The 24,347-nt window shown below is 36.0% G+C and overlaps 4 protein-coding genes across 7 annotated transcripts; 2 read left to right on the top strand and 2 right to left on the bottom strand.

Annotated features, from left to right (window-relative positions):
• Positions 1-38: 38 nt before the first annotated feature.
• Positions 39-4,307, top strand: LOC117601906 (corepressor interacting with RBPJ 1). The gene is made up of 6 exons (XM_034319260.2): positions 39-247; positions 340-434; positions 551-801; positions 892-1,018; positions 1,095-1,226; positions 1,307-4,307. Exons 1-6 carry the CDS (start codon positions 176-178, stop codon positions 1,968-1,970), a joined length of 1,341 nt encoding a protein of 446 aa, XP_034175151.2. The 5' UTR covers positions 39-175; the 3' UTR covers positions 1,971-4,307.
• Positions 2,360-6,886, bottom strand: LOC117601895 (ribosomal protein S6 kinase beta-1). Of its 2 annotated transcripts, none has more exons than XM_034319246.2 (13): positions 6,448-6,886; positions 6,303-6,343; positions 6,002-6,176; positions 5,858-5,941; positions 5,669-5,802; positions 5,490-5,552; positions 5,286-5,414; positions 5,014-5,104; positions 4,787-4,903; positions 4,570-4,701; positions 4,391-4,498; positions 4,126-4,304; positions 2,360-4,037 (listed from the first exon to the last, which is right to left on the bottom strand). In XM_034319246.2, exons 1-13 carry the CDS (start codon positions 6,532-6,534, stop codon positions 4,019-4,021), a joined length of 1,359 nt encoding a protein of 452 aa, XP_034175137.1. In that variant the 5' UTR covers positions 6,535-6,886; the 3' UTR covers positions 2,360-4,018. The 2 variants fall into 2 exon arrangements, with proteins under 2 accessions (XP_034175137.1, XP_034175129.1); XM_034319238.2 differs by having other exon boundaries at positions 2,360-4,018; positions 6,448-6,884.
• Positions 6,887-7,319: 433 nt separating this feature from the next.
• Prp8 (pre-mRNA processing factor 8) lies at positions 7,320-17,683 on the top strand. 2 transcript variants are annotated; one of them, XM_034318783.2, is made up of 25 exons: positions 7,320-7,544; positions 7,805-8,041; positions 8,134-8,302; positions 8,394-8,558; positions 8,645-8,860; positions 9,131-9,469; positions 9,704-9,809; positions 9,920-10,448; positions 10,509-10,735; positions 10,833-11,159; positions 11,247-11,453; positions 11,517-11,807; positions 11,890-13,718; positions 13,810-13,957; positions 14,034-14,323; positions 14,393-14,584; positions 14,667-14,861; positions 14,942-15,113; positions 15,185-15,472; positions 15,593-15,786; positions 15,881-16,262; positions 16,354-16,557; positions 16,633-16,757; positions 16,829-16,983; positions 17,069-17,683. In XM_034318783.2, exons 2-25 carry the CDS (start codon positions 7,822-7,824, stop codon positions 17,221-17,223), a joined length of 7,125 nt encoding a protein of 2,374 aa, XP_034174674.1. In that variant the 5' UTR covers positions 7,320-7,544; positions 7,805-7,821; the 3' UTR covers positions 17,224-17,683. The 2 variants fall into 2 exon arrangements, with proteins under 2 accessions (XP_034174674.1, XP_034174684.1); XM_034318793.2 differs by having other exon boundaries at positions 7,320-7,609.
• Positions 17,518-24,097, bottom strand: LOC117601865 (G-protein coupled receptor Mth2). Of its 2 annotated transcripts, none has more exons than XM_034319137.2 (5): positions 22,660-24,097; positions 20,782-20,860; positions 19,135-19,319; positions 18,907-19,072; positions 17,518-18,482 (listed from the first exon to the last, which is right to left on the bottom strand). In XM_034319137.2, exons 1-5 carry the CDS (start codon positions 23,495-23,497, stop codon positions 18,110-18,112), a joined length of 1,641 nt encoding a protein of 546 aa, XP_034175028.1. In that variant the 5' UTR covers positions 23,498-24,097; the 3' UTR covers positions 17,518-18,109. The 2 variants fall into 2 exon arrangements, with proteins under 2 accessions (XP_034175028.1, XP_034175038.2); XM_034319147.2 differs by lacking the exon at positions 22,660-24,097 and adding an exon at positions 21,059-21,924.
• Positions 24,098-24,347: the final 250 nt, after the last annotated feature.

The following is a 24,347-nucleotide window of genomic DNA, read 5'->3' as shown; positions in this document are numbered from 1 at the left end:
TGCGCTAACCTTTCTTGACGTTAAGGTTTAGTGGTAAGGGTAGTCGGTAGTGGCAGTATACATATGTATAGTACCAGAAAGGTAAATTTTCTACGCGTTGATGTCTATTAAAATCGTTGAAAGAGGAAGAAATAATTAATTAATCGAAACGCACTTATTTATCTAAGAAGACAAAATGGGAAAAGGGTTTAATAATTACATGTGCAAAAAGTTTTTTCATCCAGCATCTCGAGATAACTTAAAACGAGTAAGCATCTTTACTTTCTATGTTTTTGTAGGTTATCTCTGTTTTGTGCAACTAAATTCACAATTTTTCTCATTTTTCCTATTTCTCATTAGGTATGGATGGCTGAACAGCAGGCTGAAGCATATAAGAAAAAACAAGAAGAATTGCGCGTTCAGTATGAAAAAGAACAAGATCTTCATAATAACAAGTAAGATAGTTAATGTGAAATAATTTTAGGTTTTTTCTTCTGTTTTTTTTTTTTTTTTTTTTTTTTTTTTTTTTATTTTTTTATATAACAATATTATAACGAAATGTTTGTTATAGAGCTTTATTAAGTAAAGAAAGTAAAGATAAGCTAAGCGTAAACTTCATGTATGAACCACCACCTGGAGCAAAAAAGGAAAGAGAAAAAGAAGATAACGAACCAGAATATAAGTTTGAGTGGCAACGCAAATATAATGCACCACGAGAAAGTTACTGTAAAGGAGACAGTGAAATAAGAGATCAACCGTTTGGTATTCAAGTGCGTAACGTACGTTGTATTAAATGTCACAAGTGGGGACATATAAATACAGGTTTGTATAATTATAACAATAAAATAACAATAAAACACTAAAATGCAAAGTTGAAGAAAACCAATTCATCTTTACGGGTATAAATTACAGATAAAGAATGCCCGTTGTATAGTCAAGCGATGAGCGTAGTAATGGCAAATAATTCGCAAACCCCGTCAGCTCCAGATGCATTAACGTTGGTTCAACAAATGAGGGAAGATGGTTTAGCGCTTAAAAAGTGAGAGACGAATATTTTTTCTTCTTCAAAGTTAAATTTTGTAATATTTAATAAATGTATTTCATGTTGCGTACAGATCCGCTCTAAGTGCTCAACAACATTTACGAGTCCCTGAGCATGAACATCTTATGGTTTCGGACGATGAGGAACAATCGGAAATCACGTTTTTAAAAACTCTTTCTAAGACAGAAAAGAAAAAATTGCTAAAGTAAGTTTCTTCTATATTTATACGACTTGCAATTATTTGAAAAATATTAAGGAAATTAATTTGACAAACATTAATTGCAGGAAATTGCAACAACTTGAAAAAAAAAACAAAAAAGTAGAAAAACAGAAATTAAAGAAACACAAAGTTACGCATAAATCTAGAAACTACAATGATAAAGATAGCAATAGCAGTTATAGCACTGGTATCAATAGCAATAGCAAGAAAAGGAACAGAAGTAGTAGCAGTAGCAGTAGCAGTAGCAGTAGCAGTAGCAGTAGCAGTAGCAATAGCAGCAGCAGTACTAGCACCAGTAGCAGCAGCAGTGTCAGTAGCAGTAGCAGCAGCAGCAGCACTAGCACTAGTGGTACCAGTACCAGTTTTGATACAGATAAACATAGTGTAAATAATATTGATAATAAAACTTGTAACGGTTATACATCAAATAAGTCGAAAAAAAGGAGAAACCTAGAGAAGAAGAAGAAGAAGAAGAAAGAAAAAGCAGATTCCGTTTCAAATGGTAACGTTAAATATCGTCGAAAGAAAGAAAAAAATAAAGCAAAGAGTCGGAAGGGAGAAAATGAATTTAAATATGAAAGAAAAAATAAACGCAAAAAGTCGCATCAAAGAGATGCAAAGAAAAGGAGAACTAGAGATTCTTTCACTGATAAAAAAAGAAAAATCTCAGAATTTAACGAGGATAAAAATAAAGATCATGAATCTAAAAAGAAAATAAGACGATTTTAAGATTGTGTTTCTGTATGTTGAAAATATATGATAAATTAGATTAGAATATCGTATACGTATAAGCGCGCACCTATATTTCCTGTTATTACAGAGCACAAAATACAGAAATAAAATAAAACGTACGCATGTATATTTTTCATCTACTTGCAATAGATAATACGATAGAACATGAACGTAATTGTTAATTTTACTATAATACTAAACTATATAGTGGATTTAAAACATTATTATTTTAAACTTTTGTAACGGTATAACTTTTGATAAATATTTTATGCGGAAAGAAGACGCAAAAAAAATTCTTTAACGACTGTTTCTTCAGATTTCTTCTTACTATTCTAATTATAAAACTGATATTTCATTACATCTAATAATAATGTTACTCGTTAAAATAATATTAGCAATTTCTTTTCTTTTGAAATTGTCTCACAGAAGATAGTAACTTGTTGATAAATATTTCAACATTATATATACAAAAACGAGGTAAAATCTTCACTAAATATAGTACAATGTTGCTATTAGATTATTTTAAATAGACATATACGCATACATGTTTAAAATTAGAACGTTCACTTCTTTACGTTACAATATTTTTATAGAAGGTATAGAAATAAAACGTTCGTTACATTTCGAGTCGAAAGAAACACAACAGAGCAGCATTTTCGTATCTTTCAAATTACATATACATGTGTATATATATATATATATATATATACGTATGTATTTATGCATATATTTATCTTACAAAGTATCAATTTATCACTCTTAATATTTTTCTTTTATAACACAATTAACTATTAACAAGAATTTTTAACTTAGTCACTACACACGCGTGCCTGTGCGAGTGTGCATATATTTTTTCTATGTAAAGTTAAATACTATTCAGCTGGTAGCTGTGAACACTTGGGCAGTTTAATTTTTTCATATAATTGTCACTTTCACAATAATTATACGAAGTAGAATCGGACTGATTCAGCAAAAAGATATGAAATTAAGTCAGAAGTGAAATTAATTCATAGACTCACAAAAACAATCGTACCTTTTTTTTTTCTTTCTCCGATTCTACTGTAAAGAAAAATCAGCGCAGTTTTTACCTTTTTATCACCTGAAGTGAATTGATTTTATACTAATGGCAGAACAAGACTTTCGAGTCTAATTGAATTCAACGCTCTAGTCTAGTTTAGAACATAATCAGCACGAACTCCATCACATTACGTTTATACAAAATATTTAAATTACTTTGGAATGTACGTTTCCATAAACGTTTCTTCTCAAATCATGCGGTGAATTGAAAAAGCAATTAAACAAATTTGTGATTTTTACAAGAAAAAAAATAACAGTACATTCTTTGTATTTTTTTTCCCCCCACTTTTTAGAAGAATTTTTTGAAATATTCAAATGAAATAATCTTATTGATCTAATCGGTATACATATATATGTACTAATAGTGAACATTTAAAAAATTTGAATTAGTAGTTGCAATGATGTGATATTATTTTACATCAAAAATATTTTTTATATCTTTCAACAGTACAGCGTCCATCTCAAAAAAGAATGTACTTGTTATTATTAGATACCTACATATATTTACATAATGAAAATACATATTTTAATTCTTTACACCATAAATAATCGTCAGTCACATCAGAACAGGCCTACATAAGATTTGTACAGGAGTAGCACCACTGCTCTATAAGCGTAAACTCCTTTTGACGTTTAGAATCGTGTGTTTCTAAATATACATACGTAAGTAAATTGCGATATTCACTAAATGTGACATTTAGATTATTGAAACAAGAAAAATAAGTAAGCTAGAAAATATTTTTTGGTTCTACCGAGCCTAAAGTGGAAATTTAATATTTTCTCGCATATTTATGTATATAAATCACTAAAAACGATTCGTTAGTTAATTTATATCCATCGTTCGAGATTTTTTTTTTTTCTTTTCATCGTATCATTTAAACGTACTGCGCGATGTTTAAAAATTGAAAAGTGGACCGATATCTTTCATTTCAGTATCTTCCATATTATTTGAACCTACTACGTGATGCCTAGAAATGAAAGAAACAACTGTTTCAAGTAAAAAAATATAAGTTACAAAGGAAAAATCAATACGATTACATTTATACATAAAAACTATTCACAATTCTTTTAGTACCTGTATTGATGAAAATGTGACGACGTACGAAGATGGGCATCGGGTGATCTTGAAGGCAAATTGTGAAGGCTTCCGCTAAATCCTGTACTTAAAAGACCTTTTCGAGGGCTTCTAGCATTTACGACTCTTGGTTGTGCATACATTTCTTCCAGAACACTGGGTGCAACGTATGTAAAGCCCTGTGTGGCCGTTCGATCGAATTCCGTTATGGTTATTTGAATTATTCTTTTTAAATATGAAACATTAACACCGTCTTGTTACCTACTTGAAAAATCATATTAGCAGACTCGCTTAATGTACTTTCAACCGGAGAATCAACAGGAACGGTTGTTGTAAATTGCTCGTCGAACTGTGACGTGTCGTCGGCACTTTTCTAAAAAAACATTGTAACATTTTTATTTAACATTACTATTTTAATTTTTCATCATAACCAAAAGTACTTACTAACGATGGCTTAAAAGGTGGTTCTAGTTTTTTTGAAATTACATCTTGCCAGTTAATATGTTTAAAAAAATTATGATTCATAATTTGTTCAGCATCTTCTGATCCGGATCCTAGTCTTTGCAAGACTTGTCTCTACAAATTACATACAAAGCGCGTTCGTAATATGGATATTGGTCATGTAAATGATGTCGCTAAGTGATAAAAATTCTGTTAATACCTTTAATAATCTTCGTATCAAGTCTTTGGCATCGGGTGTTAGGTACAATGGAAGATTTAACTTTCCTCGTAAAATTTTTTCAATTGTTTTTCTTCTGTCATCTCCAGTAAATGGTGGCTGAAAAAAAAAAAACAAAAAACAACAATATATAATCATATTATATTATTGAAACAATACATCTTAAAATATTCTTTTTTCTTTTTCCGTTCTTCACTTAGTCCATATACCATTCCAGTAAGCATATCAAACATGAGAGCACCCAAACTCCACCAGTCAACCGCTTTTCCGTGTCCACTTCTTGTTAAAATCTCCGGGGCCCTAAATAGATTGGCAATAATAAAAATTACAAGGTATATATTTTCGATTAAATTATTTTCATCTGCCGTTTAACCGTTACTGTTAACGGATTTTTTATTATATTATTTTTTATACTAATAATGTCGTGGCACGACATCTGATAAGTTATAACGAATACTCGATAAAGTGACTCGTTACTTACATGTATTCTATTGTTCCGCAAAATGTATGAGTCACTGTACCTTCTTGAATATGTTCTTTACATAAACCAAAATCTGTTAATTTAACATGGCCTTCGCCGTCTAACAAAATATTTTCTGGTTTCAGATCTCTGTGAAAGCAATTAACTTAGTTAAATGCGTGCAGTTATATATTTTAAATAGCATTATTAATAAACATATTATACCTGTATATAATACCCTGATTATGGAGATGTTGTAGCGCAAGTATAATCTCAGACAAATAAAAACTGTCAGCAAAATAGACAAAAGAAACGTTAATCTACATATTTTTAGATTTATTTAATGTATGTATACGCAAGCGTATACTAGACTTTAAACATACTTGACAAATTAGATAACTTACCAAGCTGTATCCTCTAAGAAAATGCCTTCTCTATCTAAATATGTAAAAAGCTCTCCGCCGCAAAGATATTCCAAAATTAAATATAATTTACCACCAGTTTGAAATGCATACATTAAATTTACAATGAACGGATGCTGTAACAAGAATATCATAAATATTTCATTGTTATTTATAACAGATTTTACTCACTTTTACAGCTTCTAAGATATTTCTTTCCGCTTTTGTGTGGGCTGTATCTTTCTGATTTCGTATGATAGACGCTTTTCTTAATACCTGAGAGAAGATGGAACTATAAAGCTTTTTAAATATGTGTACAGATGTGAAAATAATTACCTTCATAGCAAAGATACCGCCTTTATCCTTCCCTGTAACTTTTTTAACTTGAAAAACTTTGCCATATCCACCTTCTCCTAGAATTTTGCACAGTTCAAAATCTTGAGGTCCAGTTTTTTCTTGACCTATGTTCACATTCTGTTCTGATAATTGAACTCTTTCCAAGTCGTCGGATCTGTGACAAAAAAAGAAAAGAATGTACGCTTTCTCTTAATAGAAAAACTGGCTAAAGAACAAATATAATATACAATTTAATTATGAAACTAAAATGTTACATACTTTAGGATTCATTAATACTTACTCTAATATGGTATTTACATTTGCAGCATGATTATAGGCATCCTGAAACAAATAAAATAACAAAAAAAAAAATAAAAAACAAATGAATAGTATAATAATAGTGAGGAAAATTTCATGGAAAACAAAAAATTCATTAAGAAACGAACTTCTCTGCTTTCAACGATATCATCATCTGACTCGTCTTGATTTACGGAATCTCCTTCGTGTAATTCTATATCAAATACTCCAGCCATTCTTTCTATACTGTAATCACATTTAAAACCTTTTCTCGTCGATAGTTTTAATTGATCGTAATAAGTTCAAATAACGTAGATGCCTACGTATGTGCGTAAACGTGATAGTATGTTAGTTCTCTTTATTTGCGTGTTCTGCACTGATTTTCTGATGAATAGATTGAACTGTCTATAATCGTAAATAAAAAATTCTACGTGAAATTACATTTAATATCGTAAGAGGTACTTATATGTTACTTTATTATTATTATTATTATTTTCTTTTTTAATGATTAGACAGAAATGTGCAAAATTTTGAAATAAAACACGATACAAATACTCCAACTAACAATGTATAGACTAGCGCGAATGCTACTTTAATTGAGCATGAAACATGTACGAGAACCGTAGAAACTTTTAAAATGGTTCGTGTTCTTTTAAAGTTGGAAACGAAAATGTAAATGTAAGATTCGCATTAATATTACCTACATAAGTGGTGTTTCCTTTCGATCGTAATTTTGTTTATTGTTTCTTCTATTAATTTGTATCTTGCGTTATACATATACATTATATATGTACATTAATGAAAAATTCAATTTTCAAAATTAATTTTTTTTGCTCATGTTTAATCAAATGTACTTAATTAGTCAACTTTAGAGTATGGTACTTTTATTTAACTAAAAATAATTGTATAATAGATAAAATCTTATTCAAATTATTTCAAATAAATATGTTATCCAGTTGAAAACGCACAAGAAATGTAAAATCTTGTTACAGCGCCATCTATTAAGTATCATCAAAGTTGTAAATGGTTGTAAAAGGGATAAAAACGTCGAGCTAGCCTCGTAACTGTTCACAACTAAAAGTTGGGTTACGGAGAAAAACGTTTTCTTAATTTGCGCCATAATACCGTAGTACGACTTAAAGCAATCTTAATATTATCGTTTTGTCTATCTGTGGTTATAATAAGTTGCATTTAATGTATTATCGAGTTGGTGCAACGATTATGTTTGATTTCGTATAAAGTCGATGTAAGTTAACAAGCATCAACATCATTTTTTTTTTGAAACGTTATAAAAGGCAGTTATATGTATAGGTCGGTATTTACTGCAAACAATATTTAAATGTTATTGAAATAATGTAATTATGTTAACTAATTTACGTTACTTTAGTAATAAAATTTTCGTTTCACGGAAAACACCTTAAATTCTAATCAGTTATTAATAGTTTCCCATTCGATTGGACTATTTGCATCTTATAAATGCTTATTAAATATTATTTTTCTTTTTAGAAATATATACTTGAAAAATGTCGATTCCACCATATTTATTGGGTCCAAATCCATGGGCAACCATGATGGCCCAACAACAGGCTCATGCTCAGTTAGCCGCAGCTCAGGCTCATGCTCAGGCAGCTGTACACGCGCAAGCTGCGCATCATGCTCACATGCAAGCCATAGCAGGACCGCCGTTACCACAAATGCCAAAGCAACCTGAAGTTTTATCGGAAGACAAGTTACAAGAAAAAGGTAGATTTTCAATTAAATTTGACTACTTTGGAAAAATGTTTACAGAGAATATGGATTTAGTTTATCTTTTAATCGGTTTAATTCGTTTATAGCTCAAAAGTGGCAACAACTTCAATCAAAAAGATTTGCAGAAAAAAGAAAATTTGGATTTGTGGATGCACAAAAAGAAGATATGCCACCGGAACATATAAGAAAAATTATTAGAGATCACGGAGATATGAGTAGCAGGAAATATAGACACGATAAACGTGTTTATTTAGGGTATGTAATCGTTTATTGGTTGAAAAAAAAAAATAAGAGAGAGGAAATCGAGTGATTTCGTAATTCCGTTATTTGGTTAATTTTTTTCTAGAGCATTAAAATATATGCCTCATGCTGTTATGAAGCTTTTAGAAAATATGCCTATGCCTTGGGAACAAATTCGAGATGTAAAAGTTCTGTATCATATCACAGGTGCAATTACGTTTGTAAATGAAATTCCATGGGTTATAGAACCTGTGTATATCGCTCAATGGGGGTAAGCTAAAAAAAATATATTATTATTCGTTTGCTTTTATCCGAATGTTGAGCGAATAAGAAATTTTCTTTTCTCTGTATATTCAGTACAATGTGGATTATGATGCGACGTGAAAAAAGGGATCGTAGACATTTCAAAAGAATGAGATTTCCGCCATTCGATGACGAGGAACCTCCGCTAGATTATGCGGACAATGTTTTGGATGTAGAACCATTAGAGGCCATTCAAATCGAACTTGATTCGGAAGAAGATGAATCTGTGGCATCATGGTTTTATGAACACAAACCACTCGTTGGTACTAAGTGAGTGATTGCAATTATCACCCTCCGTTCATATAATACGATACATAGATATTATTAGGTGTTATTTTATGATGAATCGCGTAGGGGTCCTGAAATCAACTAACATGTGAGTTGATAGCTGTAGTAATTTGGTAGTCTTATCCGAGATAGGTACTACAAGTTGCTATCAGCCGGACAAAACGCTTTACTGAATGATCATCTCGCGCGATTGTATTAGGAAATGAATATTATTTGAGAAGAGTTATCAATTGGCGATATATGTTATTGCAGGCATGTAAACGGATCGACTTATCGAAGATGGAATTTGACTTTACCACAGATGGCGACTTTATATCGCTTGGCTAATCAATTGTTAACAGACCTAGTAGATCAAAACTTTTTCTATCTTTTTGATCCAAAATCATTTTTCACCGCAAAGGCGTTAAATATGGCTATACCGGGTGGCCCAAAGTTCGAACCACTGGTGAAAGATTCAAATGCAGCTGACGAAGATTGGAACGAGTTTAACGACATAAATAAAATTATCATTCGACAGCCTATAAGGACAGAATATCGCATCGCATTTCCTTATTTGTACAATAATATGCCGCATTTTGTGCATTTATCGTGGTAAGTATTTGAATGAATGAATTCTCAAGTTCCACGCCAGTTTTAAGACTAATCGTATTTTAGTATATTAAAGTCTTACTAGCGGTGTGGTAAAGAAAAGAATTGGTGATTGTTATTCGTATCCTTTATAAAGCATAGAAGGAAACTGCTGATATCACCTACAGTATTTACCGTGTATAATTCTCCGACGATTGATGCTGTTGTTCTCTGATTTGTTCTTTCTTTTCACAATAGGTACCATGCACCAAACGTTGTTTACATAAAAACGGAAGATCCTGATTTACCTGCTTTTTATTTCGATCCATTGATCAATCCTATTTCTCATAGAAATTCGTTGAAGGTAAATATTTTAGAGATACTCTTGTATTAAAAAAAGAAAAAAAGAAAAAAAGAAAAAAAGAAAAAAAGAAAAAAAAATTGACGAAATAATGAATGACGATATTTTTTTAGACTGTGGAACCACAAATCGAAGATGACGAAGATTTTGTACTGTCAGAGGAAGTACAACCATTCCTTCAGGAAACTCCTTTATATACAGACAATACCGCGAACGGAATTGCTTTATTATGGGCACCTAGACCATTTAATACTCGTTCCGGTAGAACGAGAAGAGCTATCGATATTCCGTTAGTGAAATCGTGGTACAGAGAGCATTGCCCACCCGGGCAACCTGTTAAAGTTCGCGTCAGTTACCAAAAGTTATTGAAATACTTTGTATTGAATGCCTTGAAGCATAGACCCCCGAAACCACAGAAGAAACGTTATTTATTCCGATCGTTCAAATCAACGAAATTTTTCCAAACCACTACGATAGATTGGGTCGAAGCTGGTTTACAAGTATGCCGACAAGGATATAATATGTTGAATTTACTGATTCATAGAAAAAATTTAAACTATCTTCATTTAGATTACAATTTCAACTTGAAGCCGGTTAAAACGTTGACAACAAAAGAGAGAAAAAAATCTAGATTCGGAAATGGTGAGTAGAGTGGATTTAAGGTGTATGGTTAGGTTAACGTTTAATTTGATGTTTTTGCAGCTTTCCATTTGTGTCGGGAGATTCTTCGTTTGACAAAACTGATTATCGACTCTCACGTTCAGTATCGATTAAATAACGTTGATGCGTTTCAACTCGCGGATGGATTACAGTACATTTTTGCTCATGTTGGCCAGTTGACTGGAATGTATCGATACAAGTATAAACTGATGAGACAGATTAGAATGTGCAAAGATTTGAAACATTTGATATATTATCGTTTCAATACGGTAAGTATCGTAAACTAAAATATTCTTAACAAAGTTTACATTTAATAAGAGAAGAAGAGTGTGCGATAAACTCGATTGAATATCGATACGTGTATAGGGTCCTGTCGGAAAAGGTCCTGGATGCGGATTTTGGGCACCTGGTTGGAGAGTATGGCTCTTCTTCATGAGAGGAATTACACCGTTGTTAGAAAGATGGTTAGGGAATTTACTGTCTAGGCAATTCGAGGGTCGTCATTCAAAGGGTGTTGCCAAAACTGTAACGAAGCAACGAGTAGAATCACATTTTGATCTTGAATTGAGAGCATCGGTAATGCACGATATCGTGGATATGATGCCAGAAGGAATCAAGCAAAATAAAGCGCGAACAATACTTCAGCACCTTAGCGAAGCATGGAGGTGTTGGAAAGCGAATATCCCTTGGAAAGTTGGTATTATTTATTTATTTATTTATTTATTTATTATTATTCTTTTTTGGCGGAGAGATATATACATTTTGAATCGATGCTTACAGGTTCCTGGATTACCGATACCGATCGAAAATATGATCCTTCGTTACGTAAAAATGAAAGCAGATTGGTGGACAAATACCGCGCATTACAATCGCGAACGTATTAGACGCGGAGCAACTGTGGATAAAACCGTCTGTAAGAAGAATCTTGGACGTCTGACGCGACTTTATCTTAAAGCTGAACAAGAACGACAACACAATTATTTGAAGGTACCAAAGTTTATTATTGTCAATTAACGGAATGTTTTAATGTTGCTTCTCTGCACACAACAGGACGGTCCATATATTTCTCCGGAGGAAGCTGTAGCTATATATACCACGACCGTACATTGGTTAGAATCGAGAAGATTTGCTCCTATACCTTTTCCACCATTATCTTACAAACACGATACCAAACTGTTGATATTAGCTTTGGAACGATTGAAGGAAGCGTACAGCGTCAAGTCAAGATTGAATCAAAGCCAACGCGAAGAACTTGGTTTGATAGAACAAGCATACGATAATCCGCACGAAGCGCTGTCTAGAATTAAACGACATCTTTTGACGCAAAGAGCGTTCAAAGAGGTAATTTAAAATGAAAATAAAAAAGTATTATATATAATATATATATATATATATATATATCGATTGGATGGTTTGTTTGTAGGTTGGAATAGAATTCATGGACCTTTACAGCCATTTGATTCCTGTTTACGACGTCGAACCGCTCGAGAAGATCACAGATGCTTATCTGGACCAATATTTGTGGTACGAAGCGGATAAACGAAGATTGTTCCCACCGTGGGTGAAGCCGTCGGATACGGAACCACCTCCGTTATTGGTGTATAAATGGTGTCAGGGTATCAACAATTTGCAAGACGTTTGGGACGTTAGCGAGGGTGAATGTAACGTCTTGTTGGAATCAAAGTTTGAGAAACTTTATGAAAAGATTGATCTTACGTTGCTAAATAGGCTCCTTCGATTGATCGTTGATCACAACATAGCCGATTATATGACTGCAAAGAACAACGTTGTCATAAATTACAAGGACATGAACCATACAAACAGTTACGGAATAATACGAGGATTACAGTTTGCTTCGTTTATAGCGCAGTACTACGGATTGGTATTAGACCTGTTGGTTCTTGGATTACAAAGGGCCAGCGAAATGGCTGGCCCTCCTCAAATGCCGAACGATTTTTTGACCTTTCAAGACGTAGCTTCGGAAACGGCCCATCCGATCAGATTATATTGCAGATACGTGGACAGGATACATTTGTTTTTGAGATTTTCCGCGGACGAAGCGAGGGATCTGATCCAGAGATATCTGACCGAGCATCCAGATCCTAACAACGAAAACATCGTTGGTTACAATAATAAGAAATGTTGGCCCCGAGACGCGCGAATGCGATTGATGAAGCACGACGTTAATTTAGGCCGTGCCGTGTTTTGGGACATTAAGAACCGTTTGCCTCGTTCTACGACCACGATACAATGGGAGAATAGTTTCGTTAGCGTCTACAGTAAAGACAATCCGAATTTGTTGTTCAACATGAGCGGATTCGAGTGCAGGATCTTACCAAAATGTAGAACGACCCACGAAGAGTTCACTCATAGAGACGGTGTGTGGAACTTGCAAAATGAAATCACAAAAGAGAGAACGGCTCAATGTTTCTTAAGGGTCGACGACGAAAGTCTCCAACGATTTCACAACAGAGTTAGACAAATTCTGATGGCCTCCGGTTCGACAACCTTCACAAAGATCGTTAACAAATGGAACACGGCATTGATCGGATTGATGACTTATTTCCGCGAGGCTGTGGTAAACACGCAAGAACTTTTAGATCTGTTGGTCAAGTGTGAAAATAAAATCCAAACGCGTATCAAGATCGGGCTTAACTCGAAAATGCCCTCCCGTTTTCCACCGGTAGTCTTTTATACGCCGAAAGAACTCGGCGGGCTTGGTATGCTTTCAATGGGACACGTACTTATACCTCAGTCCGATTTACGATGGTCGAAACAAACGGACGTCGGCATCACGCATTTCCGTTCGGGTATGAGCCACGACGAGGATCAACTAATTCCGAATTTGTATCGATACATTCAACCGTGGGAGTCGGAGTTTATAGATTCGCAACGAGTATGGGCGGAATACGCGTTAAAGCGTCAAGAAGCGAATGCACAAAATCGTAGACTGACCTTGGAAGATTTGGAAGATAGTTGGGATCGTGGTATTCCTCGAATAAATACATTGTTCCAAAAAGACAGACATACTCTCGCATACGACAAAGGTTGGAGGATACGTACAGAATTTAAACAGTATCAAGTATTGAAGCAAAATCCATTCTGGTGGACTCATCAACGACACGACGGTAAACTCTGGAATCTGAATAATTACAGAACGGATATGATACAAGCTCTCGGCGGTGTCGAGGGTATTTTGGAGCATACGTTGTTCAAGGGAACATACTTTCCAACTTGGGAGGGTCTTTTCTGGTGAGAAATAATATCTCTTTCCATCTCTCTCTCTCTCTTCTTCAAAAGAAAGAATTTTCTTATTTTATTTTATTTTATTTTATTTTATTAGGGAAAAGGCTTCCGGATTCGAAGAGTCTATGAAATACAAGAAATTAACAAACGCTCAAAGATCGGGTTTAAATCAAATTCCAAATCGTCGATTTACTTTGTGGTGGTCACCGACTATTAACAGAGCAAACGTATACGTCGGTTTTCAGGTAGCTACTGAAAATGATTCGTTTCAATCGTTTAGTTAGCAAACGATTAGTTTAATTCTTTATTTATTTGATGTAGGTGCAATTGGATTTGACAGGAATATTTATGCACGGTAAAATTCCAACTTTAAAGATTTCCCTGATTCAAATATTCCGTGCACATTTATGGCAAAAAGTACACGAATCGATCGTAATGGATCTCTGTCAAGTATTTGATCAGGAATTGGACGCATTAGAAATCGAGACTGTTCAAAAGGAAACTATACATCCTAGAAAATCGTATAAAATGAACTCTTCTTGTGCCGATATTTTGCTTTTCTCCGCTTATAAATGGAACGTTTCTAGACCATCTTTACTCGCAGATTCAAAGTAAGTAGCAACGTTAATTTTCTTCAAATTTATTGCGTTACATTCGAAGTTAAATTTTGTTAAATTCAGAGATCTTATGGATAACACTACTACGCAAAAGTATTGGATAGATGTTCAACTTAGGTGGGGAGATTACGATTCTCACGATATCGAAAGATACGCTAGAGCGAAATTTTTGGATTACACAACAGACAACATGTCTATTTATCCATCACCGACAGGATTACTGATCGCTATTGATTTGGCGTATAATTTACATAGGTGGGTATTTCACTGAAATTCAACATTTCTTCTTTACGAAAAATTAATTAATTGGCGTAAATTTGTAAACTCTTGTTGTCAGCGCGTATGGCAACTGGTTTCCAGGATGCAAGCCTCTTATACAGCAAGCGATGGCAAAAATAATGAAAGCTAATCCGGCTTTGTACGTACTGCGAGAACGTATAAGGAAAGCATTGCAGCTTTACTCTTCGGAACCTACAGAACCATATCTGTCTTCGCAAAATTATGGAGAACTCTTTTCGAATCAAATTATTTGGTATTATACTTTTCTATCTTTTTATATTTGAAATATTCGTTGAAAGTTCTGATCGATTTCTGATCTGATATTTTTATTAGGTTCGTCGATGATACTAACGTTTATCGTGTCACGATACACAAAACATTCGAGGGTAACTTAACCACAAAGCCTATAAATGGAGCGATTTTTATTTTTAATCCTCGTACTGGTCAACTATTTTTGAAGATTATTCATACTTCTGTTTGGGCTGGACAGAAGCGTTTAGGTCAAGTACGTAAATTGTATTCGATCGCGAATCCTACGATCGAGTTTTATTGTAACTTGACATTGTTTCGTTGCAGTTGGCAAAGTGGAAAACCGCCGAGGAGGTAGCTGCACTTATTCGATCGTTACCGGTAGAAGAACAACCAAAGCAAATCATAGTAACCAGAAAGGGAATGTTGGATCCTTTGGAGGTCCATTTGCTCGATTTTCCTAATATCGTTATCAAAGGTTCGGAGCTTCAGTTACCGTTCCAGGCTTGCTTGAAGGTCGAAAAGTTTGGCGATTTAATCTTGAAAGCAACAGAACCGCAAATGGTGTTGTTCAATTTATACGACGATTGGTTGAAAACCATCTCATCTTATACGGTAATGCGTCCATCGTTTATTGTCGGGTCGTTTCGTTTCGTTTCGTTTCGTTTCGTTTCGTTTCGTTTCGTTTTCTTTCAAAGTATCAAAATTTATGAAGCAGTATTTTTTATCATACAGGCATTCTCACGTTTGATACTAATCCTCCGTGCGTTGCACGTTAACACCGAGAGAACAAAAGTTGTGTTAAAACCTGACAAGACAACGATCACGGAACCCCATCACATATGGCCCTCTTTAACGGATGACGAATGGATTAAAGTCGAAGTACAGTTAAAAGATCTTATACTGGCAGATTATGGTAAAAAGAATAAGTACGTATCGTGCTGTTATGTTATTGGAAACATACGTAAAGGGAGGCTTAAAAAAGTTTGTAATTGGTACTAGTGTAATATGATTGTTTTTCAGTGTAAACGTTGCATCATTGACTCAATCGGAAATCCGAGATATCATTTTGGGCATGGAAATTAGCGCGCCGTCCGCGCAACGTCAGCAAATCGCTGAAATCGAGAAACAAACGAAAGAACAATCGCAGCTTACAGCAACAACTACAAGAACGGTAAACAAGCACGGAGATGAAATTATTACAGCGACAACCTCCAACTATGAAACGCAAACGTTCAGTTCGAAAACCGAATGGCGAGTAAGAGCGATTTCTGCCACAAATTTGCATCTCAGAACGAATCATATATACGTATCGTCAGACGATATCAAAGAAACCGGTTACACTTATATTTTGCCGAAGAACGTACTGAAAAAGTTTGTTACAATTTCAGATCTGCGAGCACAGGTATACATTTATACTATTGATCAAAGTTGTACAATTCTAGTACGGACGCGTAATTTCATTTGTTTGTTTCTCTGTTCGTTCGTTAACGTAGATCGCGGGATACTTGTACGGTATTAGTCCACCTGACAATCCGCAAGTTAAAGAAATTCGATGTATAGTTATGGCTCCACAATGGGGAACTCATCAAACGGTTCACTTGCCTAACACGCTTCCAAATCACCAGTATCTCAAAGAAATGGAACCTCTTGGTTGGATACATACTCAACCGAATGAGTTGCCGCAATTATCGCCACAGGTTTGTTTCTAACGTGCTCGCTCTTCTTCCCGTTCTTATTCTCACTTTTATTTTATTTTTTATATTCTTTTTTAGGATATATCTACTCACGCTAGAATAATGGCGGAAAATCCAATTTGGGATGGAGAAAAGACTATCGTGATTACTTGCAGTTTTACTCCAGGATCTTGTTCCCTTACGGCATATAAGTTAACACCTAGGTTTGTATTTATCGCGTGATTCTATGTTTTCCTTCCTTTCTTTCCTTTATTACACTCGATGTTTGTTTCAGTGGCTTTGAATGGGGAAAACAAAATACTGACAAGGGAAATAATCCTAAAGGTTATTTGCCTAGCCATTACGAAAAAGTACAAATGCTGTTGTCCGATCGTTTCCTCGGTTTCTTCATGGTTCCGAATCAAGGATCGTGGAATTACAATTTTATGGGTAAGAATGAAAGTTGCTTGACAACTTGTACGATTAATGCGATTAATGCGATTAATGCGATAATTAATTTCTTTCTCGATAATAGGAGTAAGACACGATCCGAACATGAAATACGAACTACAACTGGCGAATCCAAAAGAATTTTATCATGAGATTCATAGACCTGCCCACTTTTTGAATTTCTCCAGTTTAGAGGATGGTGAGGGAGTCGGGGCTGATCGAGAAGACGTGTTTGCCTAAAGAAGAAAGGTTTGAAAAAAAGGCTTTAGGTATGAACCAATCATTTTTCATTCTGTCTTTTTGTCTCTTTTCTCTTTTCTTTTTTCTGCTTATAAGGGAAAAGAGAAGAAAAGAGAAGAAAAGAGAAGAAAAGAGAGAAATAGAAGCTTTTTAAACGCGAGTAATTCATGTACGTGTAGTTAGGTGATTTCATGATTATGGATCTCCAACATGTAACATGTAATTAAGAGACGATGTAGTATTATGTCGGACATTAATTATTTTGTACTATATTTTAATATCCCTTTATAATAAAATACATGTATACTGTGTACGTGTTGTATGTATGCGGTCGCTCGCATGCACGCGCGTGTACGCATGTACGATGTGTGTATGCGAATTAGGTACGTAAGAAAAATGTACAAAATTTTCAAATACTTGACATCGTAAAAATAAGGAATTTAATGTAAATTTTAAGGTAGACGATGGCCAGCATTTTTGTCACTTCCTTTTTACATTAAGCACAATTTGATAACCTTTTAACGCTGAACACGAAGCAGTTTTTAGTATTTCATTTTCATTATCGATACATTACTCATCCATTGATAGGAAAAAACACGTTAGATTATTTAGCGTTACATTATTTTCAATATACATATAATTAGCATTACGTTTTCTTGAAAATAAAATTGTGAAATTCGTAAAAAATCGTTATTAAATTTATGTTAAATGGTAATTTATGGTAACTCATCGGTGACTAGATAGATAGAGATAGAGATACAGATTCAGATTAGTCGTCGATTACACAACTACGGGTTGAGCCGAGCATTGTAAGGGGTCGAAATTGAGGAAAAGACGTAAGGTAACGAAGTTTGAAGATTGTATCATTTATCGAGGGGATTACGCGTTAAACGCAATCGTTGTTGTCAATAAATGTAGTCCTGTTGCGAGAGGCGGGGTCGCTCGAATACGTGATAATCTTCTCGTGAAGCGGTACGGCCGATGTCGTACAAGTTGTACGAGAAGCAGAGCTGTGATACGCGCTGCGAGTCGAGTTTCTTGAGAGAACGTTGTTTCCATGGCATCCGAATCGTTTTAAAAGTAGCCGTCTGATTTTGTCTTTCCAAACGAAAATCAAAAAGATAATAACACCCTGCAAGGTGTTGGTAAGGTCGGTAAGGTACCAAATGTACGCCGGTGAATTGTTGCATAGCCACGATACTATTTCCATCGACCAGTTAATACCCATCACGATGAATAGCTTCAGGTAGAGGTTGAACCTGAACAAAGAAAATACATAAAAATTGATCGATTATTAGCTCGTAATATAGGAGAATCGTTATGCGATGATAAAGAAAGCGTAAAGTGTTGTATAGAGTGTAAAAGAAGGATCTGACGGACGACGAAACGTGCGACCATAGGCGGAAGAGTGTTTGAACGGATGTATTTGTTACTCGAGTGGTAGCCGTCATTATGAAAACAAATCAAGGCATGGGAAAAATGTTCGTTCTAGTCGGTCTATGAGAAGATCCAAAAATAACGTTGCCCTCACAAAGGCACAATAAGAATAAGAATGAACGTGGAAATTTGAGAAGCGAATCTAAGGAAATATGAATCGTATCTCGATAAAGGTGGTAGAAAAATGAAGAAAAAAAAAAAACGGCGCTATCAAAATCGAAGCGAAGGAAAAGAGAAAGAACTAACCATTGCTTATTGTCGTCGTGACGTCTGCTGTCTATACCTTTCAAATGATGAGCCGTATCCTTTTTGTGTTGCACGATCTTTAGTGCCGTAGAAACGAAAAGGCATATATTGCAAAAGACAGTAACACCCATGGGTCCGTAAAAGTAGATCGCCTTTGCCTTATCCGCTAAAAAGTAAATTACGTAGATTAAGCTCGCGCGATCGGTGTGATAGGTATAAAAAACCTACTGTTGAACCAGCAACTTTGCGTCCCGAATTCCGGCTTGACAAAGTGATCCGGAATATTGGGAAGAAAATCCATAACGATGCAGACCCCGGTAAGAAGAAACGCACAGCCCCAAGCATAGACAGAGTATATTAAAAATTTCTTTCGTTCCCTTTGCTTCACGCTGCCCTGCAGTGATCGAAAACCTCTGAAAATCAATCAGGGTAAATTTTTTCTTTTAATTCTTTCAGTAATTGATACTACATATAGGTACATATAGGTACATATAGGTACATATAGGTACATATAGGTACATATAGCAAAAGGGTTTGCCAATGGCGCGGCGCGGCGCGACGTTTGTGGTTTTTCAATGACTCATTCGTCATTTCCTGTGTATGTAAGTATGTATGTATGTATGTATGTACATATCGTGTCTTGCAAAGGCTTTAACAGTTGACGACGCGAGGAGTATTTCGATTTTCTTGACCAGGCAATTTTGTCAGAAAATTTGTTTAAAAGACAATTATAATTATTGATCTGTTCAGTTTTCTTCTTATCTTTTACTAGTGGACGTCGCGTTGTCATTAGGGAATACGGGGTATGTGGAATGTCACACCCTACATATTTAGATGATAAAAAATAGGCTTGGCGAAAGAAAGATACGGTTGCGACAACGATGTGGCCACACCGCGCCGTATTAACGATTTTACTTCTACGTAAACGATATCGTATCACAAACGAATGCGTCATAATTTTTCCTACGACATTCTCAGCCGATCTCTGACTATTCGCGGAACGTTTAAAAATACCGAGGTACCGAGATACCGAGTACAGCGTAAAATTTCTTTGAAGAAGCAAATTTCTTTCCGACAATTTCAAAAGACAATGGAACGGTGATACGTACGAAGGATGTTATTACGTAGAATGTGATGTACATAAAGAGAAGCGCGGGCTACAATGTAAACCCCATTAAAGGTAGTAGATAGCTAGCAATTAACGAGGAAGCATTTTGTCGCGTCGTCACGCGATGCGAACGCGTTCGTAATTAGCTAATTAATCTCGTTGTGTTTTCGAACGAATAAAAATCTACTTTTATTGCGTTGAAATTTTATTCCTGTAGCAATTTCAACATTGGTATGGTAAGAGTACAGCGTTGGCGTCGAACGATTCTCAGCTTTCGAGATTTGTTTGGACGATACGTCACGATTTGTTTGCTGTACACCTGGCGCTCTACCTACAGGATACACAAGTATGTAGTAAGTAGATCTGAAACTTTTATAACGATTTCATCTAGCGCCTTATCGTTAAATTATACGAAAGTGAAAACTCGTTAGAGAAGCGGACTGTGTACAGAATCGAGATTAAATTGATCAAAGCACTATTGACAATTGAGAGAGGGACGACGAAGGAACGAGCCCCCCTCGCCTCGACACTTGAGAAGAATCGTCTGTTTCCGTGGTCCGATCGAAATTAATTTAAGAATGTTTGCCAAACGTACGAGCTGGATGTTAATTTGCGTTACGTCCCTATCAATTTTCCTCCATGTTTGTCAGCTATCGAATTTCTCTTCTTCGATCGAAGAGTAACGCGACGCGTCGTTTATGGCGTCGTGAAACGTGTTCCGAGTGCTATATGTAGGTACAACAAAATGAATTATGAATAGCACTTACCCAAACGTCCACCAAATATCGAAACACATTACGTTCAACCAGAAAAAGCTGGCCAAGAAGGAGAAATGGATGACGAAGGCTGAAAAAGAAATATGTACCAATTAGCTCGCATCAACGTACTTACTTACTAACGTAGAAAGTTAGTTGAATAGCGATAGCAGGTAAGAAGCAAAGCAAGTAGTAGAAGCGTACGATAAGCGTGCCTGGTAGCTGAGGCCATCGCGTCGCTTCGCTTCGCTTCGCGTCGCGTCGTAAACGTAAAGAAAGTGGCAAGTACCGAACGCGATGCAAAGAGGATCCGAAATCTGGTCTTGCGAGGAGATCTGTACGACGAAAAGTATCACGTAAGCGACCAAGAGAGAACCGATGTATCCTCGGAGTGTGCGTCCATGCATGTTCTTCAATTCTGGTAGAAGCGTGTAGACGAGAAAGGTGGCGAACAGGAACGGTACCGATACGATCAATCCCACGGGAAAGACGATCCTGATTTCCGTTGACGTATCATCCTTAACCTGTGACGTGTCATCGTCGAAGCAAAGGACAACGTAGTAGGCGTCGGTGTCGGTGATGCCGAAACAGTATTCCGTCTCCTCGAGAATAACGTTCTCCGGCTGTTTATAGATCGAACCGTTATCGAGAAGCATAAACGCGTCCTCTGGATATTTTTCCGGATCTAGATTGTAGCTTTGACTGGCATTACAAGGATATCGAATGAAAAAATCGAAGCAATCCCGATCGGGCGTTTCGAGGAGAAGAGATAAATCGTTGGAACGGTATAGAGATGGAAAACGGAAAATGGTGATGTTCGTTTCGAAGCATCGACCAGCCGACAAACGACTCGCGTACGGACAACACAAAGCCACTCGAGGAAGAGTTTTACCAACGATCACATTCGTCCGCGATAACGATTCGATCGCGTCGATCGCGAGTATTGCAATCGTAACGAAAACCGTCGACGAAAACATCTTGACGGATCCGTATTTCTTCACCGACTGCTTCTTTTATCGCCAGACTTTCGAGTTCGAGTTCGAGTTCGAGTTCGAGTTGGTTGCGACCGCAGACATTATCGCGGCTCCAGGAAACGTCGATCCTTGTCGAACATCGCCGATTAGGTACTGCCGATTAACTGCACTTTTTACACTTTTTACATACAATATAACATACAGGGTTAGGCATTAACTATTGCCACCTAGAATAACTCCGAAATAATCTTTTCTTACTATGTAGCTGGAGTTGCTTCAGAGATACGAAGGTCATCTTTGTTTCTTTAGATAGAACGCTATGTTTTGGTACTTATTTTCTGATCCCAGACGAATCTAACATTAAGGTCTTCGAAGGTCAAGAAAGGTCATTTACATTAATGAGAAAAAAGGCGAAATAAAGTTAGATCTACAATCTACATATTCTAGTGTTCAAAGTGTAGTTTTCCTTTATCCGGGAAAAGAGAAACGAAGAAACGGAGAAAACGTTCTTGTGCGGTGGATCGTCAGTAAACTACATACAATTAGCGTTGATTGCGGAAACCGGTATCTCTGCTTTATTATTCTATCGTACGCATCGTAAGCGGTGAAACGATAGTAGCAGTAAAAGTACGATCGCGTGCCCGTTAGGTATTTCGAGATTAACATTTTCACTAGCCTAACTAGGAAAAGAAAGTTTCATCTTGTTTCGAACGCGTTCTTTGGAATGCCAATATATTCCAAATGATCTTACATGCATACATGCATACGCCTATAACACGTGCTTGCGATACACTATGTATGGTAAGCGCATAGAAAATCGCGAAGAATATTTCTTCAGCCTGTAGGTATAAGAAAAGAAAAAATGATAAATCTGAAAGGAAAGCAAGAAAGTAAGAAAATGGGAAGATATGCTTACCTATCGCGGAACAGAGAGCAATGGTAAAGTAGTAAAAGAATTTGACCAAGACGAGAAAGGTGTACGCGACGACGAGACAAGCGACGTAACACATCAAAGTCTTTCCATAGAGGTTCCTTAGCTCTGGAATGATCGCGTACACGAGAAAAGTGACGAAGAAGAACGGAATGGAAACAATGATACCGACTTTGTAAGATTCTTGTTGTTTCTCCTCCTCGTAAGAAGAAGAAGCGTCGTCGGTCGATAGACAAACTAAAACGACAATCTTTTCGAAGGAATCTTTCCAGTCGAGGCAGTAAGTCCATGCTGCGAACTTGCTCGTAGACGTTTGAAGGGTGCCGTTTTCCAGTAAAACGAACGCATCTTCTTCGTACCGTTCCGGTTCCAATCTATACTTGTTCTCGGGGCACAACATGTCCTCGATGAGAACGAAGAAATCGCTTAAACCGGATATTCCTTGAATCTCGTTCGCTAATTGACGCTCTTCCAAAGCAAGATCCCGAGCGAGTTGTCCGTTTTCTAATTGAGTACAATTCGGCCGATCGTTTCCTCCTAGAATCTGATCTCGCCTGCAACACTTTCTCAGACAAGCGCGTACGTTACACACGCATCCGTATGTCTCATTTCCGACCACCCGATAAGAATTCACGGGATACACCAACTTGTTGTGCACTAAACTTCCATTCTCCAATCTACCGATTTTATTACCTTCCAAAACGATGCTAGGAAACGGCCGACAAAACGAATCCTCTTTCGTCTCGATTCTTTTCCCTTCGCTCCCTCTTAACCAATCGATTAAAACGAACGAAATTACACGAGCTACGATATAATGCCGCATCGCGACCTTTTCTTATTTACGTGCCTTCTCTTGCACCCTTCCTTCTTTCCTTCTTTCCTTCTTTCCTTCTTTCCTTCTGTCTTTCCTATTCCCCTTTTTTTTCTTAATATATCTCTTTTTCTTCGATTCAGTAAATTTATGCTCTAAATTTCCAACGATCGTCTAAAAAGTCATTTTCGTCGACGCGATGAATCGTAAAGCTTGCAAACGAACGACTGCCCTCCGAATTTTTCGATTCTTCGTCCCGTTGCCGCGCGCGTCAATCCCGCACCAACGCCACCCGAACACTATTACGAGATACATAACTTTCTCCTCGTCGACCATCCACCCTTGCTGATTTTCTCATCATCCATACGTATGTACATACGTATGTTTATGTTATGTATGTATGTACCGTCCATCGATCTTGATAAGGTTACTAGTTATCGGTAACTAGAGCGCAGCACTTCACTCGGCAAACAACAAACGGGCAGCTTTTCAATTACCTAAGCCTCGTCTTCTTTAACCCTTTTCAAAACAGGGAATATTTTCTTTAATATTTCATTTCAATACAGAATATCCAACTAACTGCTCTCTTATGCATCATTTATATTTCAAACTTTCGATTCATCGAATCGATCGATCGATCGATCGAAACGCGATACGTCTCAAACTCGATACCAGATCCCAGATACCAATATATATTATATATACCTATCAATTATCGATCGATTGCAAAAGGTTAAATATTTTCAATCAAACACTTGTTCGTTTCTTCTTTCTTTCCCTCGAGATAAGATTCGATTGAAATGAAAAATATTATTTCTTCATCTAATGACATATCTATTATATCACATTCTATATCTCAAGA

This window comes from Osmia lignaria, chromosome 9 (genome assembly GCF_051020975.1).
Source record: "Osmia lignaria lignaria isolate PbOS001 chromosome 9, iyOsmLign1, whole genome shotgun sequence".
NCBI classification, from domain to species: Eukaryota; Metazoa; Arthropoda; class Insecta; order Hymenoptera; family Megachilidae; genus Osmia; species Osmia lignaria.
This window is presented reverse-complemented; position numbering and strand designations above follow the sequence as displayed.

Bases quoted from the DNA above. Each gene is read 5' to 3' on its own strand.
- LOC117601906 (XM_034319260.2), top strand. From the start codon at position 176: ATGGGAAAAGGGTTTAATAATTACATGTGCAAAAAGTTTTTTCATCCA. The intron at 1,019-1,094 runs GTGAGAGACGAA...TGTTGCGTACAG, and splicing joins GATGGTTTAGCGCTTAAAAA to ATCCGCTCTAAGTGCTCAAC. The intron at 1,227-1,306 runs GTAAGTTTCTTC...CATTAATTGCAG, and splicing joins GAAAAGAAAAAATTGCTAAA to GAAATTGCAACAACTTGAAA.
- LOC117601895 (XM_034319238.2), bottom strand. From the start codon at position 6,534: ATGGCTGGAGTATTTGATATAGAATTACACGAAGGAGATTCCGTAAAT. The intron at 5,942-6,001 runs GTAATTATTTTC...ATCTTCTCTCAG, and splicing joins GCGGTATCTTTGCTATGAAG to GTATTAAGAAAAGCGTCTAT. The intron at 5,105-5,285 runs GTAAGTAACGAG...CAATCTATTTAG, and splicing joins TGCGGAACAATAGAATACAT to GGCCCCGGAGATTTTAACAA.
- Prp8 (XM_034318783.2), top strand. From the start codon at position 7,822: ATGTCGATTCCACCATATTTATTGGGTCCAAATCCATGGGCAACCATG. The intron at 10,736-10,832 runs GTAAGTATCGTA...ATACGTGTATAG, and splicing joins TATATTATCGTTTCAATACG to GGTCCTGTCGGAAAAGGTCC. The intron at 16,984-17,068 runs GTAAGAATGAAA...TCTCGATAATAG, and splicing joins GTGGAATTACAATTTTATGG to GAGTAAGACACGATCCGAAC.
- LOC117601865 (XM_034319137.2), bottom strand. From the start codon at position 23,497: ATGCGGCATTATATCGTAGCTCGTGTAATTTCGTTCGTTTTAATCGAT. The intron at 19,320-20,781 runs GTAAGTGCTATT...ATTGATTTTCAG, and splicing joins GATATTTGGTGGACGTTTGG to AGGTTTTCGATCACTGCAGG. The intron at 19,073-19,134 runs GTAGGTTTTTTA...TTTACTTTTTAG, and splicing joins GCAAAGTTGCTGGTTCAACA to CGGATAAGGCAAAGGCGATC.